Here is a 17,182-nt window from a genome sequence, read left to right as displayed (position 1 = left end):
GAGTGATATATATTTTTATGCGCGAAATTCGCACATATAAATGGCTTATTTAATTTAGAAAAATACTTTTTTTTTTCTTCAGCGTGGAAACGAATTTCATAAGCCCGCCTGTGATAGTAAGGCTGATCAGGGCCCTTCTTAAAACAAAGTCCATTGAAGAATTCCGATGTTCGAATCAGGTAGATTGTCAAATTTGTTTACATTACATTTACGTGCACAAGTATTTTATGCAAGAGTACCAATGAGATCTAACGAGATTATCCGCACCATTTTTCAGAGGTCACAAGTATTGGGTAACAAGATTGAGATGGAAATCACGCAGTTGGTAGAACAAAACCCGACGTTGCTGCGACTCGGGTTGCATCTGGAGTTTAATGACGCTAGACATCGCGTGGCTGCGCATCTGCAACGCAACATCGATAGGAGTAAGTACACAAAGAGTATCACGCCGATATGAATAATCTAATATTCATTATAGCTCAGAACGAAAGATATATGAAATATCATATCCCTTTAGGAGTGAAAAGGTGTTTTAAAAGTGATCGCTAGAACATAGTTAACATTAATTCACTTGCGTAGACAATTTCGAATGTAAATAGACGCTTCTAATGACATTTTAACGTGAATTATGGAAGAAACATTTCAAATAGGGATATCATTATTGAAATAGGTATATGCATATGTCTCTTAGAAGGTTACAATAATTGATATTCTACACTTGGGCGTCAAGTGCGACGCTCCATTCACGGGTCAGCGCGCAATAATCTTGAGCAGGTGTCATAAATTACGTTAGTGGCGCAATCAAGCGTTTCACGAAACGCATTACGTAAATACCATTGTCTCTGCCACGATGATAATTGTACTATTAATTTTCCGTTTAGATGGGAGCAATTGTATGGGGGACTATGGAGACCACGTGACGAAATGCTTCTAACCTTTCCGTATCTGCTTCGTAGTCTCACGTAGCGCTTTACTGTAGCACTTTTCATCACTCATCCATTCATCCCGCTATATTCATTTGTTATTTTTCTAGTTAGACATATAGAGGTAACTATGAGACTCCCCGGCTCGTTCCTGTGCGATCAAATATGGAAATTTTTAATTTCTGGCACAGTGTTTTTCAAATCCTTACAACTTAAAATCATTTAAAATACGTGGAAGATTTATGAAGCGATACACAAAAGCTATACCTTAGAAATGTTAATTTTATTTGAAAAACGCTGTTTCTCCTCGAATAATATAGCCATCTCCCACGTCACGTTTTGAATCCCCTGTCTTTACCATCTGGTTTCTTTTTTACTTTCCTATACCTCTCCTATTTTATATCTCGTAAGCTTTTATGAAGGATACAGATAAAAAAAAGATGTGTGTTTATAAGCAGTGCAACTACCAGACGGTGATCTGCCTGTTTTCAATTTTCAGCGAGACACAGAGAAGCGAAGATTAGGGTAGTTTAATTTGGTACGAATCTATTGATCAATTTTCATCGTTAATTGAACGGCTTGTAACTCGATTAACCATCGGACTCGCGCTTGATCGACGTTAAATGGCCCTTTCACGATCTTGATTATTTAACAAAACGAAATATTCAAGATGCTTTCGCGATTGATACGCTTAAGTTGTGCTGATAATTTACCACGCTCTCGCTTATGGCCAATTATGACGTCGCAAAGTACAATTAACAAATGGTATATCGGCATTATCTTATCTTTATGTTAAAATCAATTTAGTTTCCGAGCGAAATATTTAAATCTAATCGTCTAAATTCTGTCAAAATTATATCCTCCCTTTTTCCCCCTTTATAGCATGTATCGTTATATAGATCCATTTCACAGAGACTGATGCATACGCTCTCGTAGATTTTTATTACAAACTTACTCCGAGAAATATCTCATAATTACAGAAATTATAGGAATCACGAAATTCCCTGTTCTACTCCACATTGTTCCGTCGAGTCTCTGTCGAAAATGTCCAGTCCCCCAATCCGCGAGCGAACGATTTAGCTTTTATCATTGATTTTTAATTGATTCATTTATCTGGCCAGTCTGTCGTGTGGAACCCACGGAACGTGCTAAGCTTGTAGCGATCGCTGGTGGTCCCGCAACCTTCACCGTTCTTCCCGCAGATGCGACAGATGACTTAAAAAATAGAACGTAGCGCTGTCGCCAGCGCAGTGAGTAGCTTTCTTGCCAAAAGTGAGCTCCGTCTTTCCCCACGACTTGCGATAACTTGTTCCCAATGTGTCGATTGACCCTTTGCACTATCGTATTCTCTTCCGTTACGTTTTAATGTTTTGATAACTTAATGTAATCCTAACGTTAAGAGATCTTGTTGAATGCTATCTCTCGAAGAATCTCGATTCTCCGACTTATACTATAATTTTTTTTAAATGAGTGCAAAGGAATGCATCAATTTGATGAGATCGAGTGTTGTTAATGTGTCCCGTCGATTTTTACCATTCGATTGAACGTTAGAAGGGGAGAACCGTTTGTAATTTTGCGTTTCATATATGCACCATGATCTAAAACTTCTCTCGCGGAGGGAAATGCCGCGCGTAACAATAATTACATCTCTCGAGTCTAATCGCTGAGCGAATGCAATGACTTTATTCCCCACATTCCCTGAAACAGGATCACGCGATCGAACGACTGAACGCGCACAAAGCTAACATTTCACTCCCTCGCGCGAATCCGTCCCGCACGATTTCATTTTGCATTGTCGGCATCATTTCCCCTTGCTCTCCCCCGTCTTTTGCACATTCGACTTTCTTTTCAAGTTTCGACTTTTCTTACTCTTCTAACCCTTCGATATACCATCAGTACATACGATCACAGTACATACGACGTACGGATGACGAGGGTCCATAAGTCTTTTTATTACTTGAAACCCGTCGCACACCTTGGCGAGATATTGCATTTTGTATATAGGCAGACGCGATGGGCCGCCAGTTTTTCCCCCTGTTCCGTATATCATATACGCCAGTCCCCCTCGTTCATTTAGTTGGTTGCATATGTAGGTGCTCGTCACGACGCGTCCCCTCGGTAGCGAAACTCGGCACTCGATATCGCGATATCGTGTTGCAGCGGTCTACCTCGACTTGCAAGACTGAAATGAAAACGCATGTATGTCGAGATCCCTCGATATTTCGAGCGACGCTCGCATCGTTCGAGCGATGCATCGTTCGTTTTTTAAAAAGTTCCCACGCTCAGAGTCTCCGCGTTGAGATCGTATTTCTGATTGCAAGTGCTGTTTAAAAAATTAATTGAAGACAATTAATATAATGAAATGAATGGAATCTTATCTTGCTGGTCGAGTGCCGCCGCGAAGATTTTTCTTATCACGAACACGAGATTTGCCACGAACATTTCCGCGAACTACGCGAGAATCCAAGCTGGCGATATACGTTTAATATACTTACGACACCTATTCTTTCCCAACAGTACGGAAAGATCTAACGCTGCGGCTACAGTTCCGATTCTTTAACATGAACCACAGGAAACCTGCCTTGATTCAATGAAAGGTAGCTACCCGCGCTGTGTGGTAGACCGTCAAGCAGAATGAGCCGCATCCTTTCTCCTCGCGGGGAAGGTTTAACCAACGCTATCTGTTACTTAGCTTCACTAACACAGCTTTTTTGTTTTTAACAAGTTTTAAACAAGTTTTGTCGCTCCGCGAGAAACGCGTGTAGGATCGCACGAACGCGGTCGCGAACTCGGGAATACTCACCGGGGATCGTTCGTGGAACGAATCGTGATGCATTTGGTTTCGCATTGTATTTCCATATTCGCGTCATTCCGTTTCATGGAAACGATTTTCGTCGGTCTCGCGATGCCTTATTTTCGCGAAGTCACGCGATCACCGCGATACAAAATGCAAACCATCGCAGCGTCTTCTCTCGTCCAGCCAAATCAATAAAATCGATAGGTCGTGCCGCGTGATCGTCGCCGAACAATGCCGAATAATGTTCAACTTTCGCTCACCGGAATCGCGCATAGGTTGCGTGACTTTTCGAGCGTCGTGCGGTTTGATTTACGGCGCGCGCAGCATCATTATTACCGGCGCTGCACCTGCCTCGACAGGCGATGCAATGGGGTTTAGACGCATCCTATCAAACCCGATGAAGTCGTGACGCGTTAATTTCCACGGGAGCCAGGGGCTCCTAGGAAGCTTTATTCGCCTCGCGTGACGTCCTGTCGGCATTAACCCGTCAGCTGGAAGACAGCTTAACACACGCCGACGTTGGCGCAACCGAAGCTGACTGACGTCTTATACCGAGTGAATCTCGCGTCCGAGGGCTATTATATCGCGCGGGGATCCGCGTTTTTTTTTCCGCTCGAGTACCGTTCAATTATACACGCTCATCCTACGGGAGAGTCCGCCTAACGAGTCTAATCGAGCCTCCTCTGCGACGAGTAATCCCTCTTTTTCCGTCCTCGCGAAATAATTAGTATATATAGAGAAAATTAGCGTCGGACAACTTTATGAAATCTTGTGCACGCGATCCCTGAGATTCTTAAATTTTTGTAAAATCTCGGAGATTCTGTGCAATTTAATCATTTCCCGGCTAGTTTTCTTTTATCCGCGTTCGAGAATTCTGAGATTTGCACATTTTGCGATACGAAAATACCGAGATCGATCGTCATTAACTCACGGAATCGTCGGAGTCCTTCTATCTTTAAGTTCTCTCGCCGGATTTCTTTTTATTTTCAATAAGTCTCGTTTTAGTATTTCACTGTAGCTCCGCCGCGAGTTCGAGTTGCGCGCGAATTATCGGGGTTTTACTCTCCGGCCGCGGCGTGAGGATTTTATGAGGTGTTAATGCAGATCGGCGCCGGGTGTCATAACGATGACAAAACGCGCCGCGCGTAGCGCGTTATTTTTAAAATGCAAATCGCGCGGACTGCACGCAACGGCGCGAGAGAGAACAATCCACTCTTTCATCGTGGGGGGGATTAACGACGCGAGCCGCGTTAATGAGCCCGCGGAACGTTCGCGCGGCCGGGCGTGAAAATTGCTAATATTTATCCGCGGATTGCGCGTTCTTTTAAAATAATATTCCGCGCGGCGCTCGCGCTCCCGCGTACCGCGATGAAAATGTTAATTGTCGACGGCGGCGCGGGGCCGCCGCGGCGTTATCCGCACGGCATACACACGCGGGATTTATACGGTGACGGGAAAGATCTCGCTCATAAATCCGCAGCACCCTTTAGAGATCGCGTCCGAAATTAAAATAAACTGTAAATAACGGCGCGGCTATTACGTGTGCCGAGCTTTATGAGTTTTAACGGGCTTTTAATTAAGGCAGCTGCCGGTCGCTTCGCGCGCGTTGCTTCGCCGTTCTACAAATTCACGCAGACAGAAAAAGGAGAACGCGCACACGCATTATTTGTTATTTGGTATCGTTATCAATATCGCTTTTGTTTCGCGCTTGAATCGAATCGACCTCCCGATCGCCCCGTATGCAGCCCCGTGCGGATTATATCGAAACCAAAGATTTAATTGCGCGGAATAATATACAATAATTTCTGCGATTCGAAACCGTTCGTCTCCGCTTATCGACTATTAGAAATTTACAATTCTGACGAATATATATTCGCGTCACACTTGCGCGGCAATTCGTCTCGCTGTCTTATTCTGGGAATGAAGTATATTAAAGTTAACGCTAGTAAGAGCTTTGATTTTTAAACGCTTCTCTGAAAAACCTTTTCTCGCAGCGTATAAACTACCAATTTCCCGCTCTCACCTGCGATTTTTCTCTATCGCGGCGTAGATTAAAAATATTCCTCTAGGAATGAAGCCTGCGAGGCGAACTTGTATGTGTGTGTGTAATTGGATTAATGATTCTCGCATCTGTCTGATGATTAACAACAACGTCGCGTTGTGTACGTCTTTGCCAGTTTCACAAGAGACTTTTTTTCTACTCTCTCTTTCTTTCTCCACTAACCAGAGAGTCATAAAATTTACGACTCGCTATCGAGCTGCTCTTCGCATTTCCGCGCGAGTTCGTCGCTGTTACGTTCGCAAATGCATATTAAATCTTTAGACGCCACGGGTCCTTTGTTGTCCCGCCTGTGAAGGCACGCCGTGCAAAAAATTTAATGGAACGCAAATCGGGAGAGAAGCGCGCTTTACGTTCTCGTCGTCGATAAATTACGGGGGCGGTGCGGAGGGAGAGGTGCTTTTAAATTTCCGCTCGATGCCGCTAGACACGCGAGAATAATTACGAATTGGCGGATTACCAGGCCCACGAAAACGATCCGGCGGACAAAGGGATAAATCGCGGAAATTTTCTGCCGCGCGCGATTTTTCGAGATATATATGTGAGATCGAACAGCGGGTGAGGACACTTGACGTCGATGCGCAAGAGCAGCTCGCGAGACTTTTCATGCGTATTGCATGCATTTCGAGGCATGCCACGTCGCTCGATCGAAATGCGAGATGCGAGAGGTGCAGGAAAAAAAAAGAGGAAGAACATGTGGTTACTTTCGATCCAATTATCATTATCGCTAATAAATATTACGTGCGCTAAATTGAAGCGTGTGTCGCACGCGCGCGTTCACTTGTCACGAATCGTGAGAAAATATAAGAATTCTTTTTCGTCAGAAAATGTATATCTACATCAAGCTTCGAAGAAAAGCTTTACACGCGTTCGTGTCAAATTTTTGATTTGATAACAGCGAAAACTGGTGAAATTGGCGCTCGTTTTAATCGGGAGCGGCGTAAAAAGGATATTGCGGTGCCAGCAATGGAATTCGCCGTTTCGCTCGAAACAATTTAGCGCGGCCGGCCGCGACGTGCGCGCGGGAGCGAGAGACAATTAAAAAGCGACGCGCGCGCGTTGGTGATCCGCAGCGAGAGTTTCCGCCGTGTTATTTCTGCCATGCGGCGGGATTACTATTTTACGGCGTGGATTACGACCACCGTAGTTTCGGATAGTACGGTCCCCCTTCAATCAAGTAATGTGCCTCTCACCCCGGCAACGATAGCGATCGATTCACACGTCATCGCGCCGATCAACTCTGAAAATCGTCCGGCTATTGGCTTTACGAGAGTCGCGTCTTCTTCTCGGAAAAGCGACACATAAGCATAATGAAATTTATAGCGCAATAACAGTTTTGGTAAAAATTAAAAGAAATTGAGAGGATAACTGTATAAATATCCACGGCAGGTTTTTTTTCTTCCTCGGATATTACCAATTATATAAGGAAATTGTAGAGAAATTATAAAAATTGGAAGAGATTCGCACTTCTCGGATACGACGCATGTCGAGCGACACGTTCGTGTCTGTTTTCTTTTGCGTACTCTTTACCGGAATGCACCTCGGTAGAGTACCTTTTCGTTTCTTTTTTCTTAATTGCTAAACGCATATGATGACAGTGTTTCGGGTGTCTGTTGCAGTACGGCAGTCCCGGCTCGGGGTGGCGACATCTTAACGCGAAGTGGCGTTCGCCTAGGTATTATTTGTACATATATACATACACATATATATACATATATATATTATATAATACACGCATATATTATACCACATACATTATATGTTATATATATATATATAAATATCGTACACACTTCCTCCGCGCATCGACCGATCTCACTGCCGCTATGTCATCGCTTTAGAGGCTTAACCCACTTATCCTGTCGTTTGCGCGACTGTGCCAAGAAAATTGTTGTGTCTCTGTGCGAGGAAATGCGAAACGAAAGTGGGACGGCGATGGCGAGATGAGAAACTGCACGCCTATGTTACTAATGTTACTTGACTCCCTATTCGCTGTATGTACACGACAATATATGACGACGTCTGTAGCTTGAAATTTGAGAAGTATTGCGAATATTCACGGATGCAAATAAAAAGGAATGCACAATTATAAGTGACGAAGTAAAGGAGAAATCGTGAGGATCCCTTTCGAATTTTTTGAAGCCCTTAAATTACAGCCCACGCATCAGCTTTACCCGACGATAATAACAGTCGACGATAACAGTTGCGTAAACGTTCCCGACGATCGTTCCCACTTACGACGCGATCAAGCACCGAGCATCGTGCTCTCTCGCGAGATGACCGCGCGGACGCTGACTCCGAATGAAATTTGCATATAGGATCGACGACTCGGAGGCAACGCGCTGGCTGTTGACGTAGGGACGCTCCCCCCTCCCCCCCCCCCCTCCGCACGCGCTTGGCAATCGTTGAGGATCGGAACACCGCAATGTACTACCGACTACACTGTCGCCTAATCGCATTTCTACGTTTCGCGTTTGTGTCCCGCCGTTACCTCGTCCTTTCATCCCGCCGCTACCGGTTTTACATCCCCCTCGCGACGCTGTACATATTCGCCATTCGTGTTGCATGAGTATCGTCCATGGAGTATATATATATATATATATATATATTTGTGCAATACATACTTCTCTCTTTCTCTCTCTCCCGTGCGCGCACTGCGGTGGCTCGATTACATTGCAACGCGCGACGCACGATTCTCGAAATTGGACGGCGGGACAATTCTGGGCGATGCCGTAGCTCGCGTGACGATACCGAATTAATTGCTGTTCTGAATGGGCGCGCACGCGGAAGTAGCGCGAACTTTGTTACAAAGCCTCCGATTTCTCCCGATGCCAAACCGCCGAGGAAATAATAAATAATTGGCGAACGTTATTTACACCTGCATGCATATAAATCCCGTCGTGTCTGTTTTTTTTTTTTTAATGAGATTTGCGAGTTGTAGTATTCGAGATGCTTCGAAGCTGTCAGCTTTAATTTTGACGGTAGAGATTTTCCTTTCTTGTAGAAGATACTGTTTCAAGAAACTGTTCCACCTTGCTAATATCCAATGTTAAATATTTATCAAGTTGACGTTGTCCTTTTTAATATTCAGAATTAAATATTTAATAAAGCTAATTAAAGCTTAATTAGCGATAAAGAAGAATTTAAATTGACATAAACGAGTTTATCGTTAAAATAAACATCTGAAATTTTCGTACTTGAGCATTTAAATATCACTTGAAGCGATCGCTTTGGTCCACAGCAAGGAATAAATTTATCCTGGACTGAAGTATGTTTTTTTTCTATGTATCAAAATTGGTTCCTCATTTCCAACTCCATAAGTTCAATTCCTTGTTCCCGTATTCATTGCGTCTATGCGTGCTGACTCTTCCACTCCGCGATAACACCCGAACTATCTCCCGAGCGAGGTAAGCAACCGATGCATATTTTTCGCGAGGCGAAACCACAACCCACCCCTCCCGTTTATCGGCGTGCGTGTCGGTCCCGCCGTGATCGCGACGCAATGATTAAGCGCATGCAAGCTTGTAAAACATACGCGAGGGCCGCATGTTTCTTGATATAATGGCACGCTTAGGCACCGTGACTTTTCTCGAGCTTACCCCCGATCAGCCGCTGTTTCGCAGCACGGATTACCCGGAATCGTGCTTGCTTGCGCCGCAGGTAAACGCAGGATGCAAAATCCAGAAATCTTGCCTCTCCTAAGCCGTGGTTCAATCTCGGTGTCGAACATGCTAATTTTGCATTCGTATTAAAGAATTTAAATTGACGTTAAAAGTGATTTTAACAGTGCGTTTGAGACAGTTATTATCAATGGACGAGTGTTACAGCGAAGTTGAGATGCCACGACGGACGATGTGTATTTTTATTCTGCACACCATGTGCTTGATATATTTACATATTTTATTTAGGAATGCATTATTATTAATTAACTTTTGCTAGTATCTCTCATTCTATTTGACCCTGTATCTAATTTACATGTTTGCATCCCCAAGATGTAGGCACTGCAGCATGTACCGTGTATTACAGCAAAGTATAGTTAACACGATCGTTATCTATATATGTATTTGTATATTAAATCGATAGAATATAATTGTATGTGCCTAGTGCCTAGTTGACAATATATGTTAACCAGTAGTATTATACAATGTGATTAAGCACACGAATTTGATTCTATTTTAATAATAATTGACAAAGTTAATGCAACGTGTAAAAGCATGAAGAATCGAACTTTTGGAACTGATGATCCAGTGAACTAATTTATTGTGATTAAACGAAAGAAAAATATCTCCCTGATGATCGGATAGCGTGGTACCGTACAGCGAAAAATACGCGAAAATACATAAGAAATATACGTTGAAAATATTATTTGTCACGAAATAAAAATATTTGTCGTGAAAATTGGAAACGCCCGGCTTAATATTGTTATTAAAATCATAGCGGGATTACAGGATTTTTTCAATTTAAATCGTCGCGTCGCAGACCATTCATCGTTCATTTTTCTTTCGGGAAGGTGGCGATTTTTTTCGGAGTACAATTTCAAAAACATTAACCAAAAAAGTATACATATATATATACATATATGTATATGTTGTATATATGTATATAGTGGCGTTACGAAACGCAGAGAAACGCGGGAAACAAGAGAATCGACGAAAAGAGTCGGTTGTACGCAGTTCTGCCGGAAAAATAATGGAAGCTTCAATTACCGAATAGATTGCCTCGAATTTCTATTGCCGGGCGCTATTCTTCCATTTCACCCTTTCTTTCTTTCCGCCTCCCTTTGTTTTTTATTTTTATTTTTTTTCGTTATTTTAGTATCTGTCAATTTTACAAAACAAAGTAGCGCGCGATTATACACGCGCGCCCCTGAGCGAATTGCGAGTTTTTCGATATACGTGTTCATTCGAACGCATGAATTCGCACCTACGCATAAGCGTACCGAGGGCAAATATTTTTTTCGCTCTGTCCCCGTCCAGGATCTGTGTATCGCGCAGTTTAATTAATGCCCCTAGTTTGAAAATTTCAGTTTCTCTTATTGCATTTGGATGCGTAAAGCAATAACGTGATACACAGGGCGTCCCGAATGCATTAATGTATGTGTATCCTAAATACACAAATTATAAATGCGTGTCTACTTAATTATGTGTAATTTAACTATGTGTAATATATTTTTACAATTGCATTCAAACGGATTTTTGGAACGAGTTTTCGGAACGAGTCTTTTCTCGCCGGGGATTTTCACGTGTAGCGATAACGGCAGTTAAAAATTACCGACGGAATCGCATGGTGATGCATCGTGTTCGTAGAATTCCCATCACGGGACGGGAACGCGACTCCTATCGGGCGGGCGCCCGAGGCTTTCGTCGAGGCTTTACTTATCTCGGCTACATCCCGCAAGCGGATTTCTTCGGAGAACGAGAGCTCGCGCCGAAATCGCGGGCGTGCGCGCGCGCAACTGCAGTGGTAATGATAAAGCGGATTCAGTTCGCGACTTCGGAAGTGCGGGGAGACACGAAGACTCGACAGCGCGAGGGAGGGAAAAGCCTCGTTTTACGGCGCATTAAATTCTGACGAAGTGACTCGTCCTGTATACCGGCGCGGGGAGGAAGAGAGCGATCCGAATTATCCTGAAACAGATAAACAGGCCGCCGACGACGAGGCAGGGCGGAGGAAGCATCGGGGCGGACAGGAAAGGGAAAACAGGAGGGAGCCACATTTCTAAAGGGGGGGGTTGTGTTTCGCGAGAGAGAACGAGAGGAGGGCGCGAGAAGGGCGGGACGAGAGAGGAGCAGTAAGAAAGTATGATGGAAGTACTTAGGATTTTCACAAGGAGGGAAGATGAAATCTAGGGAGGAGGACGCGCGTCAGTCGAGCGTGAGATGCTCGATGGCGGCTGTCCCCGACGGAGCATCGCGAAGAAGTTTCCTCGTCCACCTTTTTTACGCGCTCCGTAAAGAAGCTGTCGTCTCGTTGCCGCCTGTTTTTTTCCTCTCTGTCGATAATTTAAATTTCGCTCGTAAAACGGTTCGATCGCGATTGCCGAGACTTATTTATCGCAATTACTCCGCGATCTTTCGATTGACAGCGGTTCTAAGGGTAACAAGAATGAGTCGCTTCTTTCTTCAAAAGGAAGAAAACGAAGAAAAGACGCACGCGTTTTGCACAATTTCCCAAAATTGTAATCACATTATGACGGATAAATTAGACGCGCAACTATTTGGAAAAATCGTATATATCACAAAGCGGATGAATTTTTTCAAATCGAATTCGTGTCTTCTCTGAAAAATTCGACGGATTGAATTTGCAGTCCGCCGGGGCTCCGATTGATTAACGGCGTAATTAACCATATTTATCGTATTCGCTTTTGGCGGTACGCTCGGGGGAAGGGAGAGAAAGGGCAACCGCGAAAAATTCGCGCGATACCTCGTCCGTTGGAAAACCGACGAGGGGGAGTCCGACGGTGCAAACTCCGAGGAGGGATCGTCCGACAGCTAAACAAATTAGCGCCGACGTATTACAGGGCGCTTACGTGGTAGGTACTAACGCGCGCCCGGTACGAGACGTTACGGTAATAACGAATTACACAACGATGTTCGTCCTGTGCTTTCATCGCGCGCGCGGCGAAACTCGGGAGGTTACAAGCTCCCGGGTATCCTCGCGCGCGCGCACGCTCACGTACGCTCGCGCGGCACGATAATTAATTCCCCATTAAACGCGGAGCGCGGTTGCACGGTAACTTAACACGCGCGCGTCGTCGCGCATCGTCGCCGCCCGGCAAAAGCCCCGGCTGATGTCGGGTTATTAACGAGCCGGCGCAGCAGCGCGGCGTGCCGTGGACCGTGTCTCGCCACGTGAGTCACGTATCCGCGGCGCGCGCGGATCCCTTATCGGTGTCCCGATAACGAATAACGCGCTCCGGAACCTCCACGTCTCCCGTATCGCGGGTCACGTATCCGCGTTATCTGTCACGAGTCCTCTCTGCGCGGCGCGTTTTGTCACGGCGCGGCAGCTGGTATGCTCGTGTGGACCGGAGCGAAGAGAGCTATACCGGACGAAGCGACGAAACGATGAACTTCTTCCCGCCCGCTCGAAGGAAACGGCGAATGGATATAGCGCGCGTAGCGCCCAGCAATAATTCGGATCTCTCCCAACTTTCCTTCGGGCGCGAATCATTTATCTCCGTATGGCAGACGCAGCCGTTCCCCTAATCGGCAAAAAATTGCGGAACACGCCGCGCCAATAAATCTGTGATTTCTATCGACGGCACCGTCCGCGCGCGACTTTGCTCGCGAGTCCGTGAGATTTATCGGGCGCGGCGCGCCTGTTTTTATCGTGCCACGGTCTTGAATAAAAATATCGCTATAAGTACGATGTAACGATCCGGAGCGTTAAGATCGCCCGCTGGCGAGTATGCAGCGGACGATGAGGAAAAGCTCACCGCTACGAGGGATGCCTCGAAAATCCGAGATCACACATTCCCGAAATTGCCGAGCGGCTAATAAACGTCCGCAATAATAAATTAGCGCAATTACGCTCTCGTTGCAAGAGTGATTATAACGTAATGCGAATGAAACGACACGAATTTCCACGTCTTTTCGTCGCGGCTCTTAAATTAACGCCAGCGGGAAATTCGTTGCCTTCGCGGGGGCAACCACGAGATCACCGATCACGGCGTGTGTGTGTCGAGAGATGCGACGTACTGCACGTCCTCCGGGCGAATTAATGCCGCCGGCTCCGCGCATGTATATAAATTTCTGACGCGTAAAGTGTTTTATCGCCGCGGCGACGGCTCGACATAGTATCCGCGTTAATTACTTTTGCTTCACGACCGGCGCGAGACGCGCGGGCGAGGGAAAAAAAGGGCGAGGAAATTCCGGGAAAAGTGATGACCGCCGCGAATTACTCCCGTCTGAAGAATCGTCGCGATGTAGATTGCCTGTGTCTTTTTACGTTTACTTTCCGAGAGCTTTAACAACCATTTCGGCTCCCTCCCACGACGTGGTTTCGCGACGAAGCTTCCACCAGGCCCACAGGGATTTACCGTTACGCCCTGGGAGAGACATCCTGTATAGATCACATTTATTCGTCAAATATAGAGACAAATGCTTTTTTATATATCGTTAAACATTTACGCTGGAAATTGAGTACGCTTTTCGAGTACCGACATTACGTAGGAGAAAGATCGTCTTTGTTAACTGAAGCGCGCGACACTTGAAACGATCGAAGATCGTCGGATAAATTAATTGAAGTCCGGATAATACGAATCTCGTAGCGAGTGCCCGTCTATCCGATCATCTCTCGACGATCTGCGCGCTCGAGGATCCATGAAAGGAGCCTGGATCAATGACTTCGGATCGCGCGCCGCTGCCTTTGAGAATCATTGATCCGAGTGTCCGCGCGCGGATGGGAGGATCCCCGTGTGATCCGTGTGTACTCGCCGAGTCGTCCGCCTCGACCTCGAAGTCTCCCAGGCCGATCCTTGGGAAATCCTCACGTCGATCGTCAAACCCCTGGAACCACCTCCCACCGTAATGGCTCCCTCGAGCAATGTTTCTTTCGGCAGATCGCCTGTGCCGCACGGGAAGAGCTTCCCGTAACTACACCATCGGCTGGGCCATACACTGATGATGATCGCCACGACGATGGCAACGACGACGACGACGGCGACGATGACGACGACAACGACGACGACGAAGATGACGACGGTAAAGCGCACCGCGCCGCAAAACGGCCTCCACGGCTGCTTACACACACACACACACACACACACACACACACACACACACACACATACACACACACACACGTATAAGGATACACGTCATTACGCGGCGCAGCGTCGAGAATCCTTGGGGAAGTCCTTCGGAAGTATAGAATTGTTGTACTCGCGGAACGCGAGATCCTCTGAAATCCGCATTAACGGACACAGTCGAAATCATTCGATATTAATTCGCGGAGGAAAAGTCGGAAGTTTCGCATGACAAATTATACGTGGGTGTCTCTCGTCTTTGTTGTTCTAAATAAATATATAAATATATATACATACATTTATATAAATATATATTCCTGCATCACATACAGAATTATAACGCGCGAAAGATACTCCAATGACGCGTCATGATGTAATAAATTTAGATCGAATAAATATTGATAATGTTAATTGATAGATATATATATATATACATAAACGTCGCGACGTATATATAATTGTTAAGTCGTCGGAGATGAATTTCATAAAAGGAACGACAAGGGGGAAATAAACGTGAGAGGAGCCAAAGGGACAACCTTTTGATATATGATATATGGGCCATTCGCTTTAAACGGCTACTTAACCGGATTATTTAAATATTTATACACGGAGGGAAGAGGAGTTCTTTTATTAATTAATTCGACCAAACTTTCGACCGAGCGTGACCGAGCGATCGGGTACAAACTGTTCTGTGTTCTCCATCTCTTTCTTCTTTTGTCAAACCTACCTTTCTTTTTCCTCGCTGCCGTCTAGATAGAGCGATTCGTTCTTTTTTACGCGCCAATATGCGATTAGCTATGTCCAAATAATTTTAACGCGTTGCTGCGGCGGAAATAAAATTTTTTGCTATTTTTTTAAATTTTAAAAATTTTCTGATGTTCTTTAACCATCTTTATATTGTTTTTTTTTTAATTATTGATCACTTAAGTGACAACTGTTGACGAGATTAATATTGCTCTAGAACGCGATGTGGCGTGACAATACCTAAAGTTAATTAATTAATTACAAATATACAAATTTTTTATTAGACGTAAATGAAGAACGATACCACCGACCCGATCGTTCCGCTCGGCATGCAATGTCACTGTAATATTCACTAAGGTACTAACTCGTCGTTTAAATTAATAATAATTTTAGCATATACAATGTATACAATCAATCTGTACATATTGTCTTCAATGTCGTTTCTAATCGATCGATGTGACCTACGTGTTGTAACGAGAGAGAGAATGGAATTTGTTACAATTAAATCGCGCGCGCGCGCGCGCGAGAGGGAGAATGGCATAAATTGTCTCTGCGTGCATGCGGGTGCGAATGAGAGGGAGAGAAAGGCACGGGAATGACGTGGATGAAGATAATTATGCGGAGAAGTCTCACTGATTTAGATTGTTAGTCCGTCGTACATGTGTAATCAAGTTCACGAAAATAAATTCGCGTAGATCAAAAAGTATGCCGCTGTTTAACAGAATCGTAGAACTGTAGAGAAAAATCGTGTACCCTCACGCTTTCCGTGAGGATATGACGTCAATCCTGGAATTGTCGCGCAATTAACTCGACGGAATATAACTTAAGTAACCCGTACTGTCTTTGCACTTTTGGACGACGCGTGCCGACTTTTTAGTTCCATCGATATTCCAAGAATTCTCTTTCGAGTTTACCGAACGCTCGGGTTCTTCCCGCGTGTTCTACGCTTTTCCAACGTGTAAATTTCTTCTTGATAAGCGTAAGTGGTAACAAATTAGCGCTAAGGCAGAAGAAAAAAAAAGGGAGATATCGGTAACGAAAGACTATTGTAGTTTTTGGTTCGCACGTAGCCTTCCGGTGGTCTTCATTGTAAAACGTGTTATTCGCATATTATGTACTCTGTCACATTACATATACACGTACAACACTACGGAACCCAAATGCACGCGCACGATCAAAGCCTTGCTGCCTAAGCCTTATCTTGTAACACGAGGTTTAAAATAAACTGCTGAAAAAAACGTACCTTACGCCTATGTCAATTACTCGTACATCCATGAAATCCGCGATATAACGAAAACGAAATCCGCGTGAAATGCGAAGTCAGAATTTCCGATTTTCTTTTTTACGCGAGCGCTTGGCGATCGTATCAATATTGTTCTGCATCCGACTTCGATTGACGGTCTCTCGGACCTACGGAAGACGTCGCTATACGTAAAATCGTGCGACGCCAACGACGTAAAACGAAAGAATACAAGGACTTACCTCTCGTGTGTCGACGCATTCCGCCATACATATTTACCTTCCATCTCCCGCCTTCCCCCTCCCCGGGTCATCGTGGACTGTGTTCAATAAACGTGTCTCCCGATCTCTGTGTCTTGTAGGTATTCTTTATTCTTTGTAAAATCATACAGCGAAAGCGATCGGATCTACACAGTGTAGTGAAGCGGGATACAAGTGAAGTGAACGTTCGCCGAACGAACGACGGGCGAGTCGGATTTTTGAGAAGCTGCTCGTCCCCCGCCTCAATCAATCCTTATCTCGGCGGAGGGATGATACTATTCCGAAGCAAAAAATTTAGAATTTTTTTTACTGCGATTGATGAATCGGAACAAGCGTTTGAAGTCTTAAACATATTAATTCGTTTAATCTCATTCGTTTGAATACCGAACACTTTCATAATCTTCCTCGAT

The 17,182-nt window shown here is 44.8% G+C and overlaps 1 protein-coding gene across 15 annotated transcripts in view; it reads left to right on the top strand.

Annotated features, from left to right (window-relative positions):
• Positions 1 to 16,514, top strand: part of LOC105454593 (tropomodulin) — a 47,419-nt gene extending 30,905 nt beyond the window's left edge. For 6 of the 15 annotated variants that reach the window (XM_011697313.1, XM_011697404.1, XM_011697397.1 and 3 more), the window contains 4 exons: positions 83 to 179; positions 278 to 425; positions 2,045 to 2,173; positions 7,399 to 7,489. In XM_011697313.1, coding sequence (XP_011695615.1) covers positions 83 to 179; positions 278 to 425; positions 2,045 to 2,157 — 358 coding nt within the window. In that variant the 3' untranslated portion in view covers positions 2,158 to 2,173; positions 7,399 to 7,489. The other 9 variants (XR_975008.1, XR_975011.1, XM_011697371.1 and 6 more) reach the window with 9 other exon arrangements.
• Positions 16,515 to 17,182: the final 668 nt, after the last annotated feature.

The sequence above is a fragment of the Wasmannia auropunctata genome, unplaced genomic scaffold (genome assembly GCF_000956235.1).
Source record: "Wasmannia auropunctata unplaced genomic scaffold, wasmannia.A_1.0 LD336106.1, whole genome shotgun sequence".
In the NCBI taxonomy this organism is placed as follows: Eukaryota; Metazoa; Arthropoda; class Insecta; order Hymenoptera; family Formicidae; genus Wasmannia; species Wasmannia auropunctata.
This window is presented reverse-complemented; position numbering and strand designations above follow the sequence as displayed.